The sequence below is a fragment of the Dunckerocampus dactyliophorus genome, chromosome 15 (assembly GCF_027744805.1).
Source record: "Dunckerocampus dactyliophorus isolate RoL2022-P2 chromosome 15, RoL_Ddac_1.1, whole genome shotgun sequence".
Lineage (NCBI taxonomy): Eukaryota > Metazoa > Chordata > Actinopteri > Syngnathiformes > Syngnathidae > Dunckerocampus > Dunckerocampus dactyliophorus.
The window spans coordinates 18542402-18567801 of record NC_072833.1 but is presented as its reverse complement, the minus strand read 5'-3'; the positions used below and the strand labels follow the sequence as shown (position 1 = coordinate 18567801).

The following is a 25400-nucleotide window of genomic DNA, read 5'->3' as shown; positions in this document are numbered from 1 at the left end:
TAGCATAGAGTTACATATTTTAAAAACATATTACATATTTTTAAAAAATATGTTATTTTTTAAAAGTCATTATTATTATGAGAAACAAAGCAAATTAAATAAAATTGTAATGTTTGGGAAAATTCGATTGGGGAAAAAGTTATAATATTATGGCAATAAAGTTATGATATGACCAAAAGAACATTTACACAGATTAAGAAGAAAGTTGAAATATTTGGAAAATAAAACAAACTGCAAAAATGGGGGAAAACAAGCACAAATCAGGAAGTTAATCCCAATAATAAACTTTTTAAGCTATATCACAAAGCTGAGATGCAGTTTTTTCTTGAAATATGTATAACTTCTTAGAATATCTTAAAATATCCAAGTCGCCCTTGTATCCTTTCATTTTTTCCGTATGTGGTCCTCGCTGGAAAAACTTTGGACACCCCTGTTACAGTGCATTTTAGGTTCATCCAGAAATTTAAACCAAAAGCCAAATTTCTTTAACTTTTTTGTGAGTAGTGTAGCCTGCATGTCAGCTTTGTGTTCCTAGCATCGACATTTCAGAGTATCTCCTTAAATTGCACTTTTTTGATCCTTGCCCCACCCTCCATTTTTGCTATTTTTTTGTAATAGTGTTTTTTTTAAATAAAATAAATAAATCAATCATCCATCCATGCAGCCATCCTCTATGCCGCTTATCCTCACTAGGGTTGTGCGGGTAAGCTGGAGCCTTTTAAGCTGACTTCAGGCTAGAGGCGAGGTACACCCTGGACTGGTCACCAGTCAATCACAGAATAAATCAATAATATAAAATAAAATAATAAAATATGAGCTGGGCCGATCTTTGGACCTCCCCGTCTTACTACAGCGCTTCCTGTATCATTGGTGTCCAGTGAAAAGCAAGTATTTTCCAAGTATGTTTAATTTAATATAAAAAAGAGAAAAGAGTCATGTAAACAATCTCATTCAGTTTTATTGATACAATCATCATTATAAATATAATTACCATTATCATTGTTTTAACCAATTCACCGTCAATTTGTGTTTAAAACAAACAGAAACAGCACCATGTGTTCATAAATAGCAATGATCATTATCGTGTGCTAATGTCTGGATAATCACATTGATCCACCTGATTTGATCTAATTCACCGTGAACTGGGATTAACTCTTACAAGTCATTGTCACGCATTGCCTCTGTCCAGCAGGACTCCCAGTGACAATGAACAAATGCAACAAAAAAAAAAAAGAAAATAAAAAGAGGAGACAACAATAATAACCATAACCATACTTATAATAATAATAATAATTATAATAATAATTATAATAATTATAATAATTATAATAAGACAAATGCAAAGATAATAATAACAAAAATTGCACCGTATTGTTGGAATCATTCTCACACATGCCCACAAGCAGCGCTGCTTCTTATTCTGTCATTCCAATGCACTGGAATGAAAACATCCCTTCTTATTTTTTGGTTTCTCCATCTTAACTGCTTGCACAGAAAACAACAACAACAACAACAAAAACACTTCTGTACCACATGGACTATCTATGGAATGTCTCCAGTTGTGCCACATCTACACCTGTGGACACAAAGTATAAAATTGTATCCCTGCATTTCATTCATCGGACAAATGCTGAGGTTGAACTCCCTAAACATTTTGACCCAAAATAGGTAATTTTATCGAAGGAATATTATGGACATGCACGTTTTAAACACCCTGTTTAGTGGTAGGATAAAATCAACAGGAACAACAGGAAATGTAACATGGCCAAAACAAACGGATTAAAAGATCTAAGTTAGTCTCCGAATTTAACATCAGTTCAGCCGGAGTCGTCCAGTTGGGGGAGGAGGCGGAGGGAAGTCATTGTCTTGGTTTTGAGTGGGGCTCGTAGGTATGTTGGTAATTTGTGACACATGTAAATAGTTAACATACAAATACACCTGATTTCACCTTCTACTCACTGTAGAAACCACCCAACTACGCGGTCATCCCTATCATCCATCTTCTCCATGCTCGCTCCATCCCATTACATTCGGGCCCTCGTTCTCTCATTGTGGGTCCCTCTTGTGTCGTATCACTCCACCGGTTCTAGACCTTGTCCAGAAGGGATCTCTGGCAGTAGAGGAGACGTCGAGGCGTTCCGTACTTCCTGAAGAACAACAGTGCCCCCAAAGTGACCACCACCAGCACCAAGAGGAGGATAGGGATCACCACAGCGACCGGCCCAACGCCGCCCTGTGCCTCGTCCACCTCCAGGATGATCACCTCCTCTTCGCGGCCCTTCTTGGGCTCCTCGCTGTCGCACCCCATCCAGTCACTCAGCACAGATTTTGGGTAGCCTGACTCCACTTTCATGTACTGGTTATTGAACTTCCAGTACTTGTTGGCTTTGTAAAAGTATGTGTAAGCTGAAGAAAAGGAGGTCAGATCAGTTGGGGTTTTTTTTGGACGAGAACTTCAGTTTCTCTCGTGCAGTACTCACATCCATCCTCGCTCATGATGGCTGCCTTGATGTTGTCTGGCGCACCACTCCACATGCTGATGGGCTTTGGGTAGCCGGTATCCACAGTGCGAGTCCGCTCGTTGAAGCGGTAGTACCTGCAAGTTGCGCAAGGGGGTACATATTAAGGAAGGTTTGGAAGAAAAAGATGATTGATAATATTCCTCACTTAGCGCCTCTGAAGAAGTAGGTCTGTCCAGTGGGGGTGTAGAAGAGAGCCGCATCCATTCTGTCAGTGGGGAGACCTGTGCCCATGTCCTTGAGACTCTTCGGGGAGTCCTTCTCCATGGTGGACTCGCTGAAGACCCAGTACCTGTCACCTGGAGATGACACACAAGAAGGATCTGCTGCAGTGACTTCCCAAATGCGCTTAAAGGTCCATCTGGCGTGGAGCTTTACCCTTGAAGAAGATGAATTTTCCATCGTCCCTCTCGTAGGCGGCGTTAATGTTGGAAGGCAGGCCCCTCCAGAAGTGACTAATGGTCATGGGGTAGCCCGGAAGTACCTTGTTGTTACGCACGCGCCAAAACCAGTTGTCCTGAAAGGTTCAAAAGTGGTTGGAGTTCAGTCAAGAAATTGGAAGCAAGAGTCAGGAATCAGTGTTCCTAGCTTTAGGATTGGGGTACCTTAAAGACAAACTTTTCTCCTCGGAGGATGGCGACGGTGTCAAAGTGTCCCTCGCAGATGTCTGGACCGTGCTCCGGTCTCTTGGGGGTGGAGGCCTTAGTGGGTCTTGGGGGAGGAGGAGGAGCCCCCGTTTTGGTCCCTGTGGGAGAATCATTAATATACTGTACAATTAAGTTTTTATGACGAAAGCTGTTGTGCAACACTACCGTAGATGGTTTGGATGCCTCTGCGGTCGTCATCTGGAAGTTGGAAGTTTTCTGTGTCAAACCACTGATAGAACGGGGCCATGATGGCAGAGGGGTTGTTGGAGTGCTCCAAACCTAGAGCATGACCTAACTCATGGACCGCTACCAGGAATACGTCGTTCCCTTCAATATAAGAAACAAAACATGTGGTTTCTTTTCTTTGGGAAACATTCCCACAAGCAAAACTTGATCTTACCCCCTTGGTCGACATTCCCGGTCGTCCAGGGCTCAGCGAGGTCAAAGTGTGTGTCACCCCCAATTCCCTGACCAGGGAAGTAGGCGTGAGCCAGGAAGCCACCCTCGCCATCGAACGGCGTGCTGTCCCCATGGAAACCCTCAGCAAAGGAGAGCATGATGTCTGCATATTTGTCCACTTTGCCCTGTATGTGGCTGTAGGGAATCTCTCTGAAGGTGAGCGGGATCGCGCTCTCCCACACTTTGAAGGCCTTGCGGATGGCTTCATAGGTGGCACGTTCGCCAACTTTGGGCGTGTAGTTCTGTATACTGTGGAGAAGGATGCCGGAGAGATGGTTTGGGACCTGAGATGCACAGGGATGGGAATTTTGGTATGGAATTTTTACCTGAATGTCACTTCAGACTTGTCCCACTTTAATCCCTGCACCGCGTATCGCTTCCTCCTCAAGTTGCTTTTCAGCTCTGGCCCAAACTTGTCTGGAACGCCACACCGTGGACGGCTCATCGCCCTGGAAAAATAATGGTTGAAATAACATGCTTCCACAGATGTAGTCCAGTTCTCAAGGGGGCCTCACTCTATTGTGTTGGAGTCTATAGATCCCGTGACAGTCAATCCGTAGAACCTCTGCATGGCTGCTATTGCTGTCTCAATGGACTGCGGCGAACGTATGGCTTGCGCTCTGACGTCACCGGGAGGCAGGTAGCCATACTGTTGCAGCCACGCCTTCAAAACAAAACATCATTATTGCTGTAAAATGTAAATGGTAATTATCGTGTTTATTTAGCTAAACTGCAAAGAGGACGGGGCGTTAATACGAAGCAAGTAATATCTGCTCCTAATATTTAAAATTCAGCGACTTCCACCATGTGTTCACCAGTTCAATGAATTAATTGGAACGTTAATGCTATTATGCTTTATTTATGACAGCAATGTCTCTCTCCACCACCCATTTAGTTATGAGTATGATTCCTTGCCCTTTTCTTACTTAGTTGTGACTGAACAGAAGACTTCCTATGTGCTTTTCCTATAAACGTTCAGTCCTTGTTCGGACCTGCCTCTCTCAAATCAGCTGCATCATACCGATTGTGTGAGCAACACAACATTCTCCTTTTCCTGCCAGCTTTCATGTGTTATTGCTGAAGTCGTCTACATAAAAAGTATGAGTGTGTCACTTCAAGCCAAATTAAGCGCATCTGAGAAAGGATTAGTCACCGTGACCCATGACTGGAGTCTAGACTACTTCTGCCGAGGAAAACTCACAATGCTGGAAAAAGTCAAGAATATCTTCTCACTGTTAGTAGGTCAAACACATTGTTGATTATTTTTACACATGAGAAGCACAGCCTTTGTTTCCTCCACTCTTTCAGACAGCTGAAATTTTGTGGACGGAGCATCACAGTTAAGCCTGAATTATGCTTTAAGTGATGCCGGCTGGCTCCTCCCCCTCCAAACCCTCCGGCGGAGCTGGACATGTACCTCCAAAAAAATTATAACTTTGCGTCAACAACGACGCGGACCGCAGAACTGTGATTGGTCTGCTTTTTTAGTACATAATTTCCACATTTTTTCCTTCCGCGAAAGCAAACCAAAAAGTCCACCAAAACAAGAAGCAACGGCGCAACTTGAGGAGTGTCTCAGCAAAGAAATACGCAACATGCAAATATGAGCACTTATGTTCAATTTTTTAAATTCGACTCTTAAGGAGGTTCTAAGTAGAGCTAAATGTGAAACGAAGAAATGGGAGTGAGACGAAAATGTTTTGAGTAAGCATTTTATTGCAAACAAGCATTAAATTGAAATAGGCTGTTCTTCAAGTGATTAAAAGTTTAAGACCGTAGGTCGAAAGAGCCTGAAACTCCCCAAAAACATAAATAAAATGTTTAAAAAAAGGACTCAGTAATGAGAAGCTGCGCCATTCTTGGGGCCCTATGAAATTCCTTTTATTTTTTCTCAAATTAGTTTCATTTTTTTCTAAATTCCGTTTTTTCCATTTTAATTTCTTTTAATTGAGTTTTTTGCTTTTTACACTTATTATACCACCTTAGATTGAGTGTTTTTTGTGTCAGTGAATAAAATGACAAATCCATTTATTGATACATATTGATTTATTCGACACATTTATTGATGCAATCCATCATTGGACAATTTTGCCCAGTATTTCAGAGAGGGATGTAGCTTCGCTAACTTTTCTAAATGCTCATTGCTATAAAATCCTCAACAAACGATCATGTCCGTGCTGCATCGTTTCACTTTTCTGTAAAGAAATGTCAACTATGAAGTGTTATTTCACATTTATTTAAAAAATTCATTTGAGTTTTTATTGGAAAATGACCCACTCACTGCAGTTTTTTTTTATATATATATACTGTATATATTAATAAAGCTCTTAGTTTTATGTTAACAAAGCTAAATAGTTTTATGTTTTACATTTTGCAGACTGTACCCCAAATTAACCGACCCGTCACCTTGAAACTAATGAACCTACTGATTTGGCTTATTGTTACACCCCTACCAAATATGGTTCGTTATCGTATAGAGTGCTACGACTCTTGATGCTAAGCTAATACTGTCGTCTCCCTCTCTGCATTTCATCTCCGAAAGAAAAGGCCTTAAATGTGCCTTTCCACTTATGCCTGCGCACATTCTTGCCTCCACCGCAGCTCAAGACAGGGGAATTACCCCAAATTCCTACTTTAGCATCATTCAAACCTCACAGTCTTTCTGCTCGGCCACGAGAGCTGCTTTTCTCCTTAAGTCTGCACGAGCATGTGACTGGGAATATGGATGAATGGATGGAGGGATGGATGGTGCAAGCCGGGCACACATGGCTACTTGTTGGTGATGTGGCAGTGCATGTGGGGCTTCCGGAGAACAAGGTTCGCTTATACTAACAAACTGGCAACGTCTCTCCTTCGCTTCGACGCCCGTTTTCTCTCCCAGTTCTCTGGATTACTTCAACATTCTCCTGGATTCATCCTCTGTCACCGACTGAGCTGAGAGCTGCCACTGTCTCCATGTGCTTCCTTCTATAAAAATACGGCTCCAATCCCACTCCACCGCTTGGGACGCCAATGGTCGCCTCCGCCTCCTTTCCCATCCTGAGCAGCCGCCATCAAAGCTTCTATTTATTGAGACTCGAACATGGCTGCTATTGTTGGCCATGTGGGGCCGGTGGGCTGGCAGCAGCTTAGGTAAACATGCTCCTGAGAGTGCGCAGTGTGTTCAAATGCGTGGAACACAGGTCATGTGATGTCAAGTGGTGGGAGAGGTAACTCCCTGTGACCTTGCAATGCGACATCCTGACAAGAAATCATCATCTGCAGCGAATGTGCTACGTCTTAAATGGCAGTTTAGCGTTGATTCTCTGTATTATTGTACACTTTTGTAGCTGCAGGAATGTTTTAGGCCTGGAAAAAGGTGCATACGGTACCTTTTAGTCCAATAATGTGCATCCATTAGTGTTAATTGCACCTTGAGGGACTATAGAAGGGTTGTTCAACTAAACTGCCAAGTGAAGGACCAAGGGCTGAACTTCTTCCTTCACTATTATTCTTATTTTGTATGTAATGTCAACTCAAGGCTCTGCCATACACGCTTCCTTCCTCAAATGGATAATAAACTCATAAATTAAGCACTACTGCATGTTAACGCGACATACAGATATGACAGGGGGCTCTGCTGCTGTAAAGGACTGACTGCAAAAGCGGTGGTCAAAGATTTTGTACAGGATATGGCGGGCGCGCGTTGCTGTTTTTAAGGACCTACTGCAAAAACGCCTGTCAAATATTTTCTATGGCAAGGGTGTCGTCTAAACTTTTTCCACCGAGGGCCACAGAGTGAAAAAGGAAAGGATACAAGGGCCACTTTGATATTTTGTAAAGCAACACATGTAGATATGCTAAGAAGTTATATATATATTTCATTTGAAAAAAGAATCTCAGCTGTCTGATATACAGTAGGTGAAAAAATGTATTATTAGTATGAACTTCAGTCTTTGCTCTGTTGTTACCATTTTTTATGTTTTTTTTTTTAATTTCCCCCCCAAATAATCTTCGTAAATTTTGCTCTTGTAATATTATGACTTTATCCCATAACTTTTTTCCAAACCAAATTTTCCAAAAATTAAAACTTTATTTGGTTTGTTTCTCATAGTATTGCGACTTTAAAAAAAAGAAAAAAAGAATTTCATCTCCTAAAATTGTGACCGTTTTTTTTCTCATTTTAATATTTTTCCCCCTAATATTTTGACTTTATTTATGTACAATTACAGCTGTTTTCTTATGACTTTTTCAACTTTCATGTAAATTCTCTTCTCTCGTGATTATGACTTTATTCCCATAACATTTATTCTTGTGACATTGTAGAATTTTTCTGCAACCTAATTTTAGAAAAATTACAACTTTATTTGTTGTTTTGTTTGTTTTTCATTTTAAAAAAGGTATTCTTTCTTTAATATTTCAACTTTATGCTACTAAAATGATTAAAGCCAAATTATTTTTCCTCATAATGTTACGGTGTTATTCTCGTAAAATTACAACTTTTTCTCGTTTTATTAGAATTTTTTCTCTTAATATTTATACTTCCCCCGCCTCTCACCCAAAGTCAGCTGGGATAGGCTCCAGCATACCCCTGCGACCCTAGTAAGGATATGTGGCATAGAAAAAGGATGGATGGATGGAATATTAAGACTTTATTCTTGTAAAATTACTGCTGTTTTTTCTTTTTTAGAATGTGCGGGCCAATAAAAAAACAACCACGGGCCACAAATGGCCCCTGGGCTGCACTTTGGACACCACTGCTCTTTGCTAAAAACCTGAATTATACTGATCATACTGACATGAAAAAAAAATCAGATACAGGTCACATATGAGCAAAAATAAATCATAATTGACCTACAGCGTGAAGGTAGCCTGTGTCAGTGGTCCCCGACCGTTTGAGTCCACGGACCAGTTTGTGTCCCACCAATGTAATGTAAAGCATTTTGTATTGTACATAAAACAAAGATAAGCCTAATGTAACCGAGGGTATAATTAAGATGAATGATGAGGAAGGACGCCAAGAACGAGAGACACTTTACTGACACCCAACTTCGTCTCACTGTCACACAGCCATCAAGAGCTCAAAGACCCAAAACACACTTGCTGCCTTCACAATATAACCGCAGCATGTCTGACTGCACTGAACAAAATAAGGTTTCTCACAGCAACATCACAATAAAAGCACAAAACGAATAAAGGCTCACCACTGGTACCAGCCTGGGGTTTGTTCTCCATATAGAAGATGATCACATCGTTGTTTTACGTGTGGCATGAATCAAAGGTGCTGTCCGCCTTTGGCTCTGAGCTACACTTTTTTTCATCCAAAAAATACACCACTACCACCACCACTGGCTAGCAGATGTTACAAATAGCGGTTTGAAAGAACAGACTGAACAAATAAATGGCTATATTTGTCACAAGTTGAAGTTAAACTTTATAAAAATATTGTTCGACTCGAATAAGAGGATTGGCGTGCACGGCTTTCCCTCACCGCTGTCTGCTATTCCCATAAATGACTGTGGCGTATGAACGTATACGACAGCAGTGAAGCGATCGACAATTTGGAGTCATTTTGTGGTTATGATAGGCTATTCGTTCAATGATTGTGTGGGGGGGCGCTGCCCGAAGTGGGTGGAATATACCGTGTTCAAGGGCGATGGCCCCATTGCAGTACCTTGAGGTTACGCACCCAATAAATACGCACGCGAGCACTCAGCACAGCCATAATAACAACGTCTTCAAACCTCAACTTTATGCATTCACACACAGCATCGGCATTTGGGAACAACAAAAGATGGCGCCGCCCTGTTTGTGTGTGTGTGTGTGTTGCTACAGCAGCGCTCCTTTCTACAGTGGCGAAAGAAGAAGAGGAAAAAATATAAGTCGTGGCAGCACCGTAGAAAGTTAGAAGTAACTTTGACTTTGTCTCATAGCACACGTCCGTGGTGCGTTCATGGAGCACCGAACAAAGTGGAAAAGAACGCTTGGCGAAGCACAATGAAACAAAAGGACAAACATGCAAAAACTGCGGACTTTCTAACAGTATATTATTTTTCCAGTAAAATAATCGCCCCTATTCCCAAAATGTGTATGTACGGTATATATTTTTTAATCATTGCTTCTGAAGGTTTTCCGCAGGCCAGTACCTGGGGCTTGGGTGCCTCTGCTCTATGTGACATTGTGATTATGTGACTGCGCTAGTCATTCATTCACCGTCTATTCCGCTTATCCTCATTACTGCGCTAGTCCAACATCCTCTATGTGACAGGAGCGCTGTGCTGCTTTTGAGGACTACTGCAAAAACGCTAATCAAAGATCCTGTCTGTGACAGAGCGCTTTGCTGTACTGCAAAAGCACTAATTAAAGATCTACAGTATATAAAACAAGAGTGCTTTGTTGTTTTTGGGACTCTCCTGCTAGTCAAAGATCGTCTACTCTTTTTAGGAATCTGGAAAATGACAAGACAACTAAGCAACGATGGTGGAAGGTTTTGAATGTGAAGAAGGGGTTAAAGAGGAAAAGAAGGTGTCACGTTACACGAAGGAAGGTAAAGATATTAGACATAGCGGTGGTAGGAAAGAAGGGGGACGAATAAGAGAGCAAACTTGGAAGTATCGCTGAATTTTAAGACAGAGTCAGTTGTTCCTCTGCCTGTGCCAACGGAAAAAAAAAAAAAACACTCACGTGTCCCTGGAATCTCACATTAATTTTACTTCTTAGCCCCGGCGACCCAGTTAACTAGAACTGCACCAAGGAGTTTTCCATGGGTTTCCCATTAGAAACGAGCTGGTGGAATATTTGTGAAGTGACAGCCCGTCAAGGCAGCGTCTTTGATGCTAACATGTAGTCGAGATAAAGACAATTGAACCCAGATGTGTGTTTTAGGCACACGTTTGTTTTCACTGCTACCCGTTTCCTTCACTCAGAGGGTCCAGCTAAGGACTTTATTGAACAAATAGGCAGAAAGTTGAGTGGAAACAGATCTAGGAGAACTTTCAGAGAAATATGGAAGTCCAGTGTCTCTCATGAGGGCGTTTCTCAGAATGTACTGATGTTGAGCAAACACAGGATTCTGCTAATTTCAGCTTGTTTGTGCAACCCATGTTTCCTCTTCCACTTAACATCACAGCCTGTCTTTTAATCACATGCTTACGCACGGTGACGCAATGTTGGTGGGTTGTCTACCAGCCTTCTATTACGCTGACGAGGACATGACAGTACTATCAACAGATATTCTGGTACTGTTTATCATGGCCTCAAGCCTCCAAACTTTTACTACACCAAATAGTAGTCAAGAAGAATAAAGTCACAAATCAAGACAAAGAAGCACTTTATTAATGCTAGTCAAAGAGCTTATCTTATGAATGACAGGAGGGCTCTGCTGTTTTTTTTTTAGGAACACACTGCAAAAACGCTGGTCAAAAATCTATATATGACAACGGTCCTTTAGGCCTTACTGCAAAAACTAGTCAAAGATCTTACATGACAAAATTGCTCTGCTGTTTTTAATGATCTGCTGCAAAGGTGCTAGTCAAATGTATTCTATATGTCAGGCATGCTCTGCTATTGCAAGGAATCTGCTGCAAAAAATGCTAGTCAGAGATCTTTTATATGACTGGAACCCTCTGCTGTTTTTAAGGACCTTAAAAAAAAACGGTAGTCTTACAGTAACCGTACTTTGCTGATTTTAGGAATGAACTGCAAAAATGATAGTCAAAGGTCATCAATATAATGGGAGTTTTCTGCTGTTTTTAGGAATTTACTGCAAAAGCACTAGCCAAAGATCTTATATATATGGCAGGAGGGTTTTGCTGTTTTTAAGGACCTACTGCAAAAACACGAGTCACAGATCCTTTAGATGATGGGGGTTTTCTGCTGTTTTTATGACTGTAAAAACACGAGTCATGGATCCTTGATAATAGGAGTTGTCTGCTATTTTTAGGAATCTACTGCAAAAACACAAGTCAAAGATCCTCTATATTACAGGTGTGCTTTGCTGTTTTTAAGGACCTACTTCAAAACCACGAGTCACAGATCCTTTATGTGACAGGAGCTTTCTGCTGTTTTTCGGAATTCACTGAAAAACACAAGTCACAAATCCTCGATGATGGGAGTTTTCTGCGGTTTTTAGGGATCCACTGCAAAAACACGAGTCAAATATTCCCTATATGACAGGTGTGATTTGCTGTTTTTGAGAATCTGCTGCAACAATGCTCCTCTAAAATCCTCTAAATGACATCAACCTGTCTGTTCCTGTTTTTAAGGACTTCCTGCCAAAAAGGCTGGTCAAAAATACTCTATGTGACAGGAGCGCTCTGCTGATGTCAAGGACCTGCTGCATGTGCCACCACCGTGTTTGTCATAGCTCTTTCTAAAGAAGCCACACCGTCCAGCAGGCTTTAGTCACACGGTGTGGTCAGTGACTCCTGCATCCTGCATCTCACACAGCCAAATGAACTCTGTGATTCAGTTCCTGTAGCGGCTTTGAAACAGAGAAGTGCCTTCAAGCGACTGCTGACGCACGTACAGTAGAACACATCAAACATCACATTAGTGGCGTCTTTTGGAGGTGAACAACGTGGAACTTTACAGGACTTTGCTCTTTTTTGAGATGTGTCTTTCAGGGTGGCATACAGTAGCTTGTCATGTGACTTATGCAGCTTTGGGAACACCCATGTACCCATTTAAACATTAGAAAAAGTAAAATGAAAACAAATACCCCTACATTGCTTATATTAAAGCTAACTCTTCTACTCCTAAGCCCGTGCACACCTTTAGGGGGACTGACAAGATCAAGATCATGTGTGGAATATTTGACAGCACTGCTGGAAAGCATGGCCGCCATCATGTAAAACGTCAGCGTGCCCGTTGCCATTTGTCTAATTATAATACTTTGAGGATGTCTGTATTCTATTGGGTGTCCTATTTTTTTCACATTAGTATCCATATTTAAAGCAGGATGCTAAATTGCACTCGCAGGCCTCAAGGCCTCCTCTCGATAGCATCCATCCAGCGATTTTCACTTGTCCTCACTAGGGCCTCTTGACAGCAATGATTCTCAAACTGGGGTCCTTGAGCCGTAGGTGGGAGGACTGCTATTTTTTTTTAACATAAATTATGGTAAGTTATGGCATTTTGTTTAAAAAAAACGCAAAACTACGAATAGGAAGCACTTGGCCAATAAAACAAACATTCTGAACCAATAACTAGCACTTCTATTAGGGTTATTAATGTAAAACTCTGACATTCCTGTGACACACCAGGTAAATTGCTCACTTCGCTCGGGCCACACACACACACACACACACACAGCGCAACTCCTGCTGCTGATCTAAATAGCACAACGGACAATCCACATCATGAAGGGATGCAAAGGCCAAACTAGCTTATCTTAGAAAATAATGTTATCATTATGTTAAAGTTGAACCAATTAAGTACGTTTTAAACTGCTTTGAAAACAAAGTGGGTTCATTTAGACTGCTCCAGTCTTGCTACCGGTCATTTTCGGTACGCTTTATAATGTATTACTATGAAAGCCAGGGTCTGAAGTATTTATGTTGAAATGTTTGAAATATAAATCATTGTCTAGTAGATATATATATTTTTTAAATCAGCCTGAGGATTGTCAGGGAGGATGATTATTCTTAAGGGGGTCCTTGGAACTTGTTTTCTCCTTGAAGGGATCTGTGGTCCCCAAAAGTTTGAGAACCCCTCTACAACGGTGCACATGATAGCCATTAAACTCCCTCCCCCGACAAAAAAAAACACCCCTACCCCCTTTTTTCCTCAGAACAAAGCAAAGCCACAAGACTTTTTCCCCCTCTCGTTGAAGTATCCTCCCAGATAAACATGTCAGGACAAGAGAATATAGCTGAGTGTGCAACAGTTGAACAACAATGGAATGGTAATGGTAAAAAAGCCAAAACATTAGAAATAAGTTTTTTTTATGTAAGAAACTAGTGTTTTTTGGAGCAAGGAAGTTGCTGACAGAAGCATAAATGAGCTGGATGGCCTTTTCCAGCTTCCTCCTTTTGCATGATGTGTTTTTTAAGAGACTGAACCCTTTTTTTTTTTTTATAAATGTATGGAAAATCCCTGTAGGTTCCATGCTCTCGTGTTTTTTGGTGTGCAATAACTACTATGAAGACACGACTTACCTCTGTTTTCAGCACATCTGCGCTGACTGAAAAGCAATGGAGGGTGCAGGCCAAGGTGATGAGCAAGACGGGCACCATTCTTCATACAAAAGAGAAAAAACTCACTGCACAAATCCCGACGTCTTCACAGATAGCTCGAGGAAAAAAAGTCGAATGTATATCAAGTAGATGACTGCACTGCTGTGCTCTGCATTGGACTCCTCGGGGACTCAATTTTAGTGCACAAAAAGTCGACTTCGAGATGAAAACAGCCAGCAAAAGGATTCAATGATATGTCGAAAACACATCTGTTGTTTCTAAACGTCTTTCCCCTTCGCTTGGATTGTCTACAGTGTGTGTGGATGTGGTCACAGAGATGGATTATCCTTTGGGTCCCTCCTCCAGATGTTTTTTTCCCCTCTTTTTTAACTCCTTCCCTGCTGTGTGATGTGTTCCAGTAGGCCCTTAAAAACAGCAGAGCACTCCTTATTAGAGGATCTTTGGCATCATTTTTTGCAATTTGTTCTTAAAACCAGCAGGACCACTCTAGAGCAGAGGTCCCCAACTACCGGGCTGCGAAAACTTTCAGAAGCAATGATAAAAAAAACACGTTTAAAAAAAAAAAAAATTTAGTAAATAACTACATTGAATTTTATGAAAATGTATTTCAATTTTGGTCATTTGGTCATTATTTTATTGGAAAAACAACATATTGTGAGAAAGCCCACAGTTGCCTTTAATGTCACTTTGGCGGTCCTTGAACACACCATAGTTGTGTGCTCCGAGACAAAGTGAAAGTTATGAACAATTTTCTCTGATGCTGCCACAAATACCTATATTTTCCCCGTTCTTCTTTCGTCCCATCGTTGTTCCAAAATGATGATGCTGTGCGTGTGAACACATAGGGGTGAGGTTTGATGACGTTATTATGTCTGTGTTTACTGCTACTGGCGTATTTGTTTGGCGCATAAGCTCAAGTTAAAGGTGCTGTCCCCCCTTAGCCCCAAACACTTTTTTCAACCTAAAAAATATAAGAACACCGCCACTGGTCAGCAGATGTTACCAATAGTCATTTAAAAGACCAGATTGAAGAAATAAATGTCCATATTTGTTACAATTCAAAGTTAAATTTAGACTCGGTCAGGAGGAATGGTGTTCACAGCTTTCACTCACCACTGTCTGGTATTCACGTAAATGTCTGTGGCGCTTGCACATGCACGTATACAACAGCAGTCTCAGAGACGTGACCGACAATTTGGAGTCCTTGTGTGGTTATGATAGGCTATTCATTTAATGACAGCTAGTGTTAGTAGCAAAACTTTGCCAAATCGCTATTGTTAGCTGATAACAAACATATCTAATGTACGTGCCTGTGCGTGACGTGGGGCGTGGCCTGGAAGTGGGTGGAATATACAGATTTGAGGGTTAGCGCCCTGGTGCAGTACCTAACCAAGTCAGACAGCAACTTTAATTCATGCTAGCACACTGTCTGTGTCCCACACATAAAACAACGTCATAATCTTCTGTCTGGAAAACAATGTGTCACTGCCCCGATGCTTGGATGTTTTGTCAGAGGACCATTGAAATATCCTTCAAGTCACCTCTCAGTCAGACACTGTTTACTATGCTTGTTTTTTTGTTGAATACAGTTGAATAAAACTGGGGAAAAAAATGTGATTTTACATTTTACGCTATGGCTGGTGACCAGTCCAGGGTGTAATCTTGCCCAAAGCCAGCTGGGATAGGCCCCAGCATACCCGTGACTCTAATGAGGACAAGCGGTACAGAAAACGGATGGATGGATGAATTTTACGGTTAACTATATCATCTGAGGTTAGACATCACACACTGCCAAGGAAATTGTAACTATTTTTATTCAAAAACTTAAAATAACTTCCATACATCAGAGTCAAAAGAAAATGTGTTTAGTGTAACATACTGTCATAAAGAAAAAATAGGAAAATGATATGCAGCCTAAAGTTCTTCACTGGTTACTAAGTTTGACAATAGAACAGACTTATACAGTGAAATGAGGCTGACATGTTTTGGAGACAACAGCCATTAGACCTGAGAATTGACAATCAATTTAGATTAACAAGATCTATTCACTCGGAAAATGTGCTAAATGTAGGCACCTGCGCTAACTGTACACTATCTGTACTTAATCATTTCCAAAGATGTACTGTGCTTACACATTGAGACATGTACTACATGTACTTTGTAATTGGATTAAATAAATGAGAAACTCAATTCTGTTGTGAGCCATTGACAAATTGTTTGGAGGTTTGCCCATGTTATTTTGAGAAAGTAATTTCTGTTTCAAGAAACGAGCTAAACCACTGGAGACAAACTGTAATAAAGTGCCTCCCAGATTCATGGCCGTCGTCTTCCCTCCTAACCAGAAATGCACATCTAATCTCACAGTTTTAAACATCAGAAACCAAACTGTGACACTTAAAATGTCATCACAAATAACTGGCATTCATAATTGTCTGTCAGCGTTTTCAATGAGGTCTCCAAACGCTTCGTGAGTTATAACTACAGTCAAACCTGTCTTAGCGGCCACCTGTATAGAATGGCCACCTGCCTATAGCGGCCGCTGAAAAATCCCCCGCAGCAAATTTACATGTTATAGACCCTGTGTAAAGCAGTCACCTGTCTAACGCGGCCAGCGGCCACCCATTTTGTCTCCCTTGGTCAATATCTGACCGCATATAGCGGCCAAATTACCGACTCAAGTAGAAGCTTCATGCACGAAAAGGTTTTGTTTTTCAATCAATGAAGCCGTCGTGTGTAGACTTTAATTACTGAGTCCTAGCTCAGTCACAATCATTCACAAGATCCACACAAACTGTCAGTTGTTCGACACAAAAAAGCCGTCTTCTTTTGAGCTTGCTATTTCCTGGTCAAACATGTAACTTTAGGAGCGTTTGCACCAAAACATTACTGCAAAGTAGGCTGGGAAAAGGACGTGCTCCCAGCGACGCTACAATACAATACAATACTGCATGCACGCTAAAACCATGCTAGCATATGTTTTTAAAAAGCAGCGGGAGCAAAACTGAATTCGGTTGTACTTAATTGAAGTATTTTAGAATGTACTGACGTTATTTTTGATCAATCCTCATCCACAAATCCATCAAAGTCCAAATCTTCTGTATTCGACACAAAAAAAGCCGTCTTCTTTGCCGTTCGCTTAACTTGTCAGTGTTATTCAGCTCCGAACCGTATTAAGGGCGACCTGACTCCAGCAAAGAAGGAAACTTCTCCTGTTGCTTCTGCCAACTTTATTTATTGAACGCGGCCACCAGACAGCAGCTCAGAACACACACACATGTCTCGTCTCTCCTTCCTGCTTGCCCACAAGCCAAAGGTTAAACAAGCCCCACTACATAGCTGTCCAGGCAATGCCTGTAACAAGTGACACCGTTTATTTCCTGGTGTGCACTGGTCAATATTGTAATGCCCCTTGTTGTGGGGAAGGAGAAACTCACGTCGCCGATGCACTTTAATCGCTTTATTAACAGTGGAGAACACTGCAGGACTTTACATCCACGCCAATGTAAACACACTTCCCAACTCTCTCGAAACTCACAGCTAGCACTGAGCCTAGCTCTCCTGCTCGGGACGCCCACCATCACTTTCTGATGAATTAAAGCTGTAATGACACTCTGCCGTATAAAAAGTAAAATGTTAAAAACAAGCATAAGACATTACTGGCACTGCTTTGTTCTGTGGGTGGTGGATAATAACAAGCCTAGTAATGCTCTACAACTTTTATCCGCAGTCCCACAGTGCCCTCTACTGGTCAACATTACCCCCCCCCCCCTTTTTTTTTTCTTCTTGTTTTTCCTCTACTGGTCAACATTCAAACTGGACACCAACCTGTCTATAGAGGCCACCTGTCTATAGTGGGCACTTTTGCAGTCTCCCTCTAGTGGTCTCTATAGACAAGTTTGACTGTAACTATAAAGCGACCCACAGTGACATCTAGTGTTAAGAAACGAGCATTTCTCACAATCGCATTTCAAAAGGCATCTCTAATGTATGCAAATGTAATTATTAAGAATATGTGTTAATATGAATACAGCTATTCTAATAATGATGATAGTAAAATGCTTTCTGGGAAGTGGTTTTGTAAGTTTAAGTGTGCGATCACGTGACATGATAAGACCTCTTACGTCATCGTTGTACTGGTGGTGGGGGAAACACGGAAGTAGTTCTGAACTTGTCAACAAAAAAAGTCCCGACTGACTGGGTAAATCGCTTTGTCTTCACATTTAACCATTTTTTTATGATTCCCCAGCTTTTATGTAAAGCTTCGTCAGCTGTTTTATGTTACTGTGTAAGGTTCCAAGCCCCTTTTGGTGGGCGTCGCAGCCGGTAAAAGGCGACTTTTAGAGGAAGTTAGCATGTACTTCGACAAGAAGCTAACGGCTAGTAAAGCGCTTGTGATCAGCAACTACCCCTTATCATTAATCCTGACAAATATATACCCTCGATGTTAACAAAGTGAACAATTAAACGACCTGTAGCCGTCGTTGTAACAAGGAAGCGTCTTTTTTTAACAGATGTCTAAAACAGCACAGTCACATTGACGATGGTTTCTCCTCGGTGATGCTAACTTTAGCCTTTCTGTCGTCATGGTCGAAGGACTACGAGAAGGAAATGAGTGTGGTTTTGTGAAAATAATGTGTGAAACATCCTCTAATACAACAGTCCTGTGGTAGCTGGCGAACCTGATAAAGTGACAAATGTGTTGTTTGGTTCGTAAGGCTGCATACATTTTAATTATAGCTGTCTCGCACTCACTAATGTGATTAATGCAATACTTGGCTCCTAAGCTCTTCAGTTTTAATGTAAAGCGTCTTTTGCTATAAAGATCTTTTTTTTGCTCTGCAGGTGACGTCTTCCTGAACAAACAACCCATCCAAAATGTCACTTTTCTGACAATCTATTTACCCATTATATACGTGTTTTAGAGGCATTACCGCAATGATGCACATCTACACCCTCCTTTTTTGCATAGCTGGTGAGTGATTACACATTCATTAATGTGTTTGAGGTTGTTTGTAAGATTATTGAAGTGTTCATGTTTGCATGTCTACTTGTGGAAAACGTGTTCTGTTTCTGCTTGTTTGCAGCATGCAGTAGGTTACGCTGTGCTCTTTGTTTTGGTAAGGACTATTATAAAATGTCATATATTCACCATTCTTTCAATTACGTCAGTTTAATGTTAATTTATTTCTGTATATTTTCTACCCCTGCCACCCTCAGACCACTGTGGACATTCCCCTCAAATACTGGACAGCAAAGTGGGAGAAATAAGGAGTTCTACATACCACACCTGGTCCTACCACTTTGGTGCCACAAATGACTGCTGGACCATTAAGGGTTTGGTGGGAGAGCCTGTAGTGGTCAGGTACACACACACACACACACACACACACACACACACATCCGCATCCACCTTGTCTGTGGAATAGATCTTCATTTTAAGGCAAATGGATAAACAAAGGTGTGGTCACTTTTCTCATAGCTTTTCCCAGTTTTCGACTCGGTGCAGGAAGGAGTGGTTGTCCATCAAATCATCTGCTGACGGTGAGCCGCTCGTTCTTTGCGGCACCAAATTGCCGCAACCTGTGGAATTCCCAGGGGGAAACATCACAGTGGTGCACCACTTCCTACCGCATTTGTACCCTGTGTCGTCCTTTCGGTTGAATTTTGCCAGAGGTGTGCTGTTTCTTCGGTGTAAAATGTGATGTACTGTAACATGTTGTCGAGGTCTTTCACGTAATAGACATGTTCTGCTTGTGCGTTCTGACAGATGACTCTGGCGAATGCCCGTTAACATCATTTGAATGTCTTGGAGGTCGCTGCCTTCCCCTCTCGTGGCGTTGCAACGGCCAGGTGGAGTGTCTCAGCGAAGGCGACGGCTTCGGCTCAGACGAGGAGGGCTGCAGCGTGGAGGGTAACACTGCCAGCAGCACACAGGCCGAAGAAGGCATGGCAGAGAGGAACAGTGTGAGCGTCTCTGAGCAGCAAAATCCTGCTGATAAAACTCAGAACCCAGACGGGGCAGATGAGCTGTTGTCCCTGCTGAAGGACAGAGTCAGAGATGATGAGGCTGATGAAGATCTGGAAAAGCCCCTCGCCCGCAAGGAACCGCTTGTGACCCCCGCTCCTATCGAGTGGCCCTGTGGAGGACTTCTCCAGACTTTCTATGGGACCTTCTCTCCTCCAGCTCTTCGTGGCCCACCTTTGCTCTGCATCTGGACTCTGGATCCAGATGACTCCCGGCCCCTTAGGCTGGACCTTCAGCAGCTGGTACTGGGGCCTGGGGACACGCTCACAGTTCACAACAGACCGCAGGGCAGAGGGGATGTGATCAAAATTGTGAGTGTTTTTAATGGAGGTGTTTCACGTCAATTCTATAATATGCTGTCATACAGTACAGGCCATAAGTTTGGACACACATAGCACAACTGATGGTCCCAACCCCATTAATAAGGCAAGAAATTCCACTAAGTAACACTGACAAGGCACACCTGTGAAGTGAAAACCATTTCAGGTGACTACCGCATGAAGGTCAGTGAGAGAACACCAAGGATTTGCAGCGCTATCAAAAAAGCAAAGGGTGGCTACTTTGAGGAATGTAATAATAATAATCTAAGACATATTTAGAGTTATTCCACACTTTTTTGTTAAGTACATAATTTCACGTGTGTTAATTGATACTTTTGCAAATCTACAATGTGAATAGTCATGAAAATAAAGAAAATGCATTGAATGAGATGGTATGTCCAAACTTTTGGCCTGTACTGTATATGAACCAGTGTTACAGCCATAACGCCCGTCAGCCATCACATGCAGTTTTTTTACTTTTGCTTTCATTATTATCTTTTATGTTGGAACAGATCACAAGCGCATCCAATTACAAATCTATCCAAGTGGAGTCCCACACCGGCCTCTTGTCGCTCACCTACCAGACGCTCCCCGGCTCGGAGGGAAGCGGTTTCAACGCCACATTCCATGTCGGGAGCTACTGCCCTCCCTGGGAGGGTCGATGCGGCGGACCCTCAGGAGGCTGCTTCACCCAGGAGCAACGCTGCGACGGGAAGTGGGATTGCCCTGAGACCGGGAAGGATGAGGAGGGCTGCCGAGGCTGCAGTCGCAATCAGTTTGCCTGCGGTGTCGCCGGGCAGAGGATGGTGGCGGCATCCAGCCACTTTGCCGGCCGTCCGGTGTGTTACCCGGTGAGCGAGCGCTGCAACTACCAGCTGTATTGTGCCGACGGCAGCGATGAGAGGGACTGTACCGTGTGCCAGCCCGGAACCTTCCATTGTGACAGTGACAGGTCAGCCGTAAGACGCAGGCCCAACTGCTTGTGTTACATAAAATGTCAAACTGAAACAAAGTCAACAGCCTGACAGTTGGGTAAGCTAAGGAAGTAAATTCCCATCCTGTTTTATCCCAGGTGTGTGTTTGAGAGCTGGCGCTGCGATGGCCAGGTGGATTGCAAGGACGGCACCGACGAGCTTAACTGCACAGTGGTCCTGCCACGCAAGGTCATCACCGCGGCGACGGTGGGCAGCCTGGTATGTGGGCTCCTGTTGGTCATCGCCATGGGATGCACCTGTAAGCTGTACTCGCTCAGGACCAGGGAGTACAGGTAACTTCTCTTACTGAATTCAACACACATTTAAGATACAGTACAGTTTAAAATGGACAAAGACTACTCACATGATCCCTGATAGCAGTGTGTCCATGCATCCAAATGTGTTTTCCACACGCAGCCTGTTTGCACCAATCAGCCGACACGAAGCGGAGCTGATTCAGCAGCAGGCCCCTCCCTCCTATGGTCAGCTGATTGCACAAGGGATCATCCCTCCAGTGGAGGACTTCCCCACAGAAAACCCCAATGAGGTAATGCACGATGCATATAATATTTACTCACAAGAAATGCATAGTCCATCGTCACTTTGTGCCTCAAATTTCACAGCTTCAATTCATTACGTTTTTTCAAAAATATATCAATTAATAAATCATGCTGCGTGGTTGAATACGGAGGACTATTATTAGTCAAACAAAGCTGCATATTGAAGCAAATTTTACGTATATTTTGCCCAAATTAAGCATTTTTATGCATAAAAATGTCTAAATGAACTAAAATACAATTATAAGACATTCAGAAAACGCACTAGGTATCAGCAATATTTCTGTAACGACCTGTTGTTCTGATGTTCGTGAATGCATCTTGCTGTTAATGTTATTGGTGGATAAGGCGGAAGTGTTGTGGGAGAGAGCATGAGGAGGAGACAAGTGTGTGAGCTGTACTGTGTTCTGTGTTGGAATTGACCACTTAAGGTTGGCAATAAAACTTGAAAAGAATGTCAAAGTCTGTGTGACTATAAGAACGCTACATTACATTAGTCACCGTAGGGAGCGCCGGAAGTTTAAAAAAAAAAAAAACCCTCTTATTTTCTATTGTTATGTTTACCATATTGGGTAATACGAGTGTAAAGGTGACAATAGTGGTGTTATTTAATGTCTCGAGGGCTCTAATAGTGTTAAAACTAGGGTCGTGAAATGATTACAATTTTTTTTATCAAATTAGTTTTCAATAAGGTAGTCATGATTAATCACCATTTGCAACTATGTGTGAAATATGCCCATTACTGTATTTTATTAATAAAAAAATAACAGACAAAATTAGACATATTTGTATTGTATGTATTAACATCTCTAAATGAACTGAAAGTTAAAACAGACCACACCTGTCTGAAAATGTATTTGCCTAACGCTGCTAGTAGCACAACTTTGAATCACACATTTAACCGTGTTATTACGAGCTAAGAAGGGTTGTGTTCAAAGACACCACGTAATTTGTGTGATGTACAGTATATTCTGGGGTTGCCGAGCATACTTAAATGCAGCAAATTGTACTTCCGCAGTAAGAGTTATGTTAGTGTGATAACAATATCCAGTTATAGTTTTTATTTGTCTTTCTGTTTATTTAGACAACACATACACATGAATAAAGACATTTTGCTGATTTTCAGAGTATCACGCACCTCGCAGTGGTCTAGTTGCAATGAGGAAGTGTCGTTCCAAGGAGGACTAGAGATGTGTTTGTGAGTTGTAGGTGTTGGAACTGCACTGCTGTTGATGTATTCAGATCAGAATGAAGTTATTAAAAAGCGGCAGACTATGTGTGACTTTGTGGGGATGCTTCTGTCTGCTGTCGTAACAGAGAGGTGTGGCTAGACATGAGATGTGCTGTTAAATACGCAAACATTTTTAACATAGTTAATGAAATTAATTTGTTACCGCCATTAACGTGCTATTTTTGAGAGCCCGAGTTAAAACCTGTATTTAGAAGGTAGTAAATAGTTTTTCTATGGTCTGACTATGAAAATATTCCATTTATAAATAAGGAGTCCCACTTTGAAGAAATTCACTTATTTCGGTCAGGATCTGGAACCAATTAACTGCGATAAACAAGGTATGACTGTATTCTACACTGGTCACTAGGTGTCAGTAATGTTCGGTGAGAGACCAGCCTTGATCGCGGGAACAACAGGTTGCAGGTTTGAATTATGTCACAACAGGCACAATAATCTCTAACAAAAAATCCCTAATAAAAACACGGGCTACTGTTGCGGCCGTAAACTATGCTAGGCTAACACTCAACTCTGAACGCCCGATGTTACCTCCTGTCCGTCTGCCACTCCACTTCCCAGGGGAACATATTCATAGCAACACACACACAAGTCTTATTTATGTCTTAAATGGCTTAGTTACGCTTATAATGTTTACTATATTGGGTAATAGTGAGTGTAGAGGTGACTATAGGGGTGTTAGTTCACATGTAGAGGGCTCTAATATTAAAAACCGTATTTAGGTTGTAACCAGATTTTCTATGCTGTAACTATGAAAATATTCCATAACATTCCATAAATAAGGAATCCTAAATTGCAGAAAATCACTTATCATGGTGACATTTTGTTCCCTCAGTCTTCATCCTTGTCTCTGAGGGGACTTCTTCAGCTCCTTCGCCAGGATGCAGTCAGCTCCCCACACCGGAGACGCAGGCCCCGATTTGTCCGCCGTGCCGTCCGACGCATGAGAAGGTGGGGTCTCATCCCTAGATCGCCCTACAGACCTGCTCAGGCAACAAGCTCCAACCAGCAGCAGCCTGACGTCGCTCCTCTGGGTCAGGAACTAACTCGCTCCACCCCCACCAACTCCTCTTCGGCTGTGGAGGCCGTCAACCAGCCTGTGCCTCAGAAAGTCAGCCTGTTGACTCAGTCTGAGCGGCAGCGTGATGTGTCATCTCAAGTGATGTCCCCAGCGCCACCGCTGCCGTCGTCGCCCTCTGCTTCCTCGCCTCCACCTCCCTATGCCCCCCCAGCTCCACCTGTGGAGGAGCCCCTGATGCCTCCAGTGGGCATCCCTCCCAGCAGTCCCTCTCTGGCTTCCATCTTCCAAACGCTGGGCCTGAGCCTGTCCTTGTTCAGGGCATCGCCCTCGTCGTCGTCAAACAACTATGTGCCCCTTTCCTCCTCCCCTTATTTCTCCTCCTCCTCCTCGTCTTCCTCCGACGACGACGTGCTGCTCATCCCGCTGTCAGAGGACACCACCTCAGAGGACGACGTGCCCATGCTCACTTGAATCACCCAGTGACTAGTGCCTTAATACTTTACTATGTATGTAGATGTATATATTTTGCTTTGGATTATAAAATCAAGTATTTTGCCATTTGAAAGAGCAAGTTAGAGGACATGTGTCATGTCGGCGTGCACTTAATCAAAGCTAGGCAGCACGTCAATGTGATCTTTTTGCACAGAAGAATCTTCCCTATCTATATTTTGACATTTGTGTGAGAGCGTTAGACAGTGGAGTATGTATCGTAGATCCTCTCCTCATACTCCTGCCAATATAGTCTATTTTAGAACACAGGTATTCCCTTATTTAAGTGCCTTTTTGAGGAGCTGTCTGCAGATGGTCCATGAGTTACACGCTGCACATTTAAAAACCCTGCACACTGAAGGCTCTAGTTAGTAGAACTTGACTGGCAATAACCTTTTAGTGCTCATCCCTTCTTTAAGTGAATGTATGGAAATGTGTCCAAAGAGTCTGTTTGGTGCCTGTTTTTAGCATATATACAGTGTGTTTTGAGTGTGTGTGTGTGTGCGCATGCGTGCACCCCCCTAGCTTGAATTTACAAAACTTGAATCCTCAACCCCTGAGGGGAATCAACTCTGTCACATTTTGACACTTGTGGTGTGCCATACGTATTAATATTATTCCACATTTGTTTTTATTTTTGCAGGTGTCCCCTTTTTAAAAATGGTTGCTTTTGTTGAATTGTCGATGAAAGAGTCGATGCAAAGTTGCTTGAAAGTTTTTAACTGCGATGTAATGAGTTCAGTCAGAGAAAGTGATTTTTTTTGGAGGGGGGGTGTATGTGGGTCAATTTCACTGTATATAAGTCAAAAATGTGGCTGCGATTAAACAATTTGCACTTTTTGTTGCATGGGGTTAAAGAGTGCTCATTAGAATACAGCAAGAACACATACAGTAGTGCTTTTGTATTCAAAAGTCCTGTGGAATTTCACACCAGATTCTCAAAAGACCTCCCATCAGAAAGAAGAAAA

At 42.2% G+C, this 25400-nt stretch overlaps 2 protein-coding genes across 2 annotated transcripts; one reads left to right on the top strand and one right to left on the bottom strand.

Annotated features, from left to right (window-relative positions):
- Nucleotides 1-927: 927 nt before the first annotated feature.
- On the bottom strand, nt 928-14098 carry mmp14a (matrix metallopeptidase 14a (membrane-inserted)). The gene is made up of 10 exons (XM_054753367.1): nt 13762-14098; nt 4141-4289; nt 3952-4074; nt 3567-3874; nt 3332-3493; nt 3125-3264; nt 2898-3036; nt 2668-2818; nt 2481-2596; nt 928-2406 (listed from the first exon to the last, which is right to left on the bottom strand). Exons 1-10 carry the CDS (start codon nt 13837-13839, stop codon nt 2087-2089), a joined length of 1686 nt encoding a protein of 561 aa, XP_054609342.1. The 5' UTR covers nt 13840-14098; the 3' UTR covers nt 928-2086.
- A 3825-nt stretch (nt 14099-17923) lies between these two features.
- On the top strand, nt 17924-25272 carry lrp10 (low density lipoprotein receptor-related protein 10). The gene is made up of 10 exons (XM_054753795.1): nt 17924-17998; nt 18643-18772; nt 18885-18917; nt 19018-19162; nt 19280-19473; nt 19568-20136; nt 20658-21097; nt 21218-21412; nt 21537-21666; nt 23758-25272. The coding sequence occupies exons 2-10, from the start codon at nt 18736-18738 to the stop codon at nt 24412-24414; spliced, it is 2400 nt and encodes a 799-aa protein (XP_054609770.1). The 5' UTR covers nt 17924-17998; nt 18643-18735; the 3' UTR covers nt 24415-25272.
- Nucleotides 25273-25400: the final 128 nt, after the last annotated feature.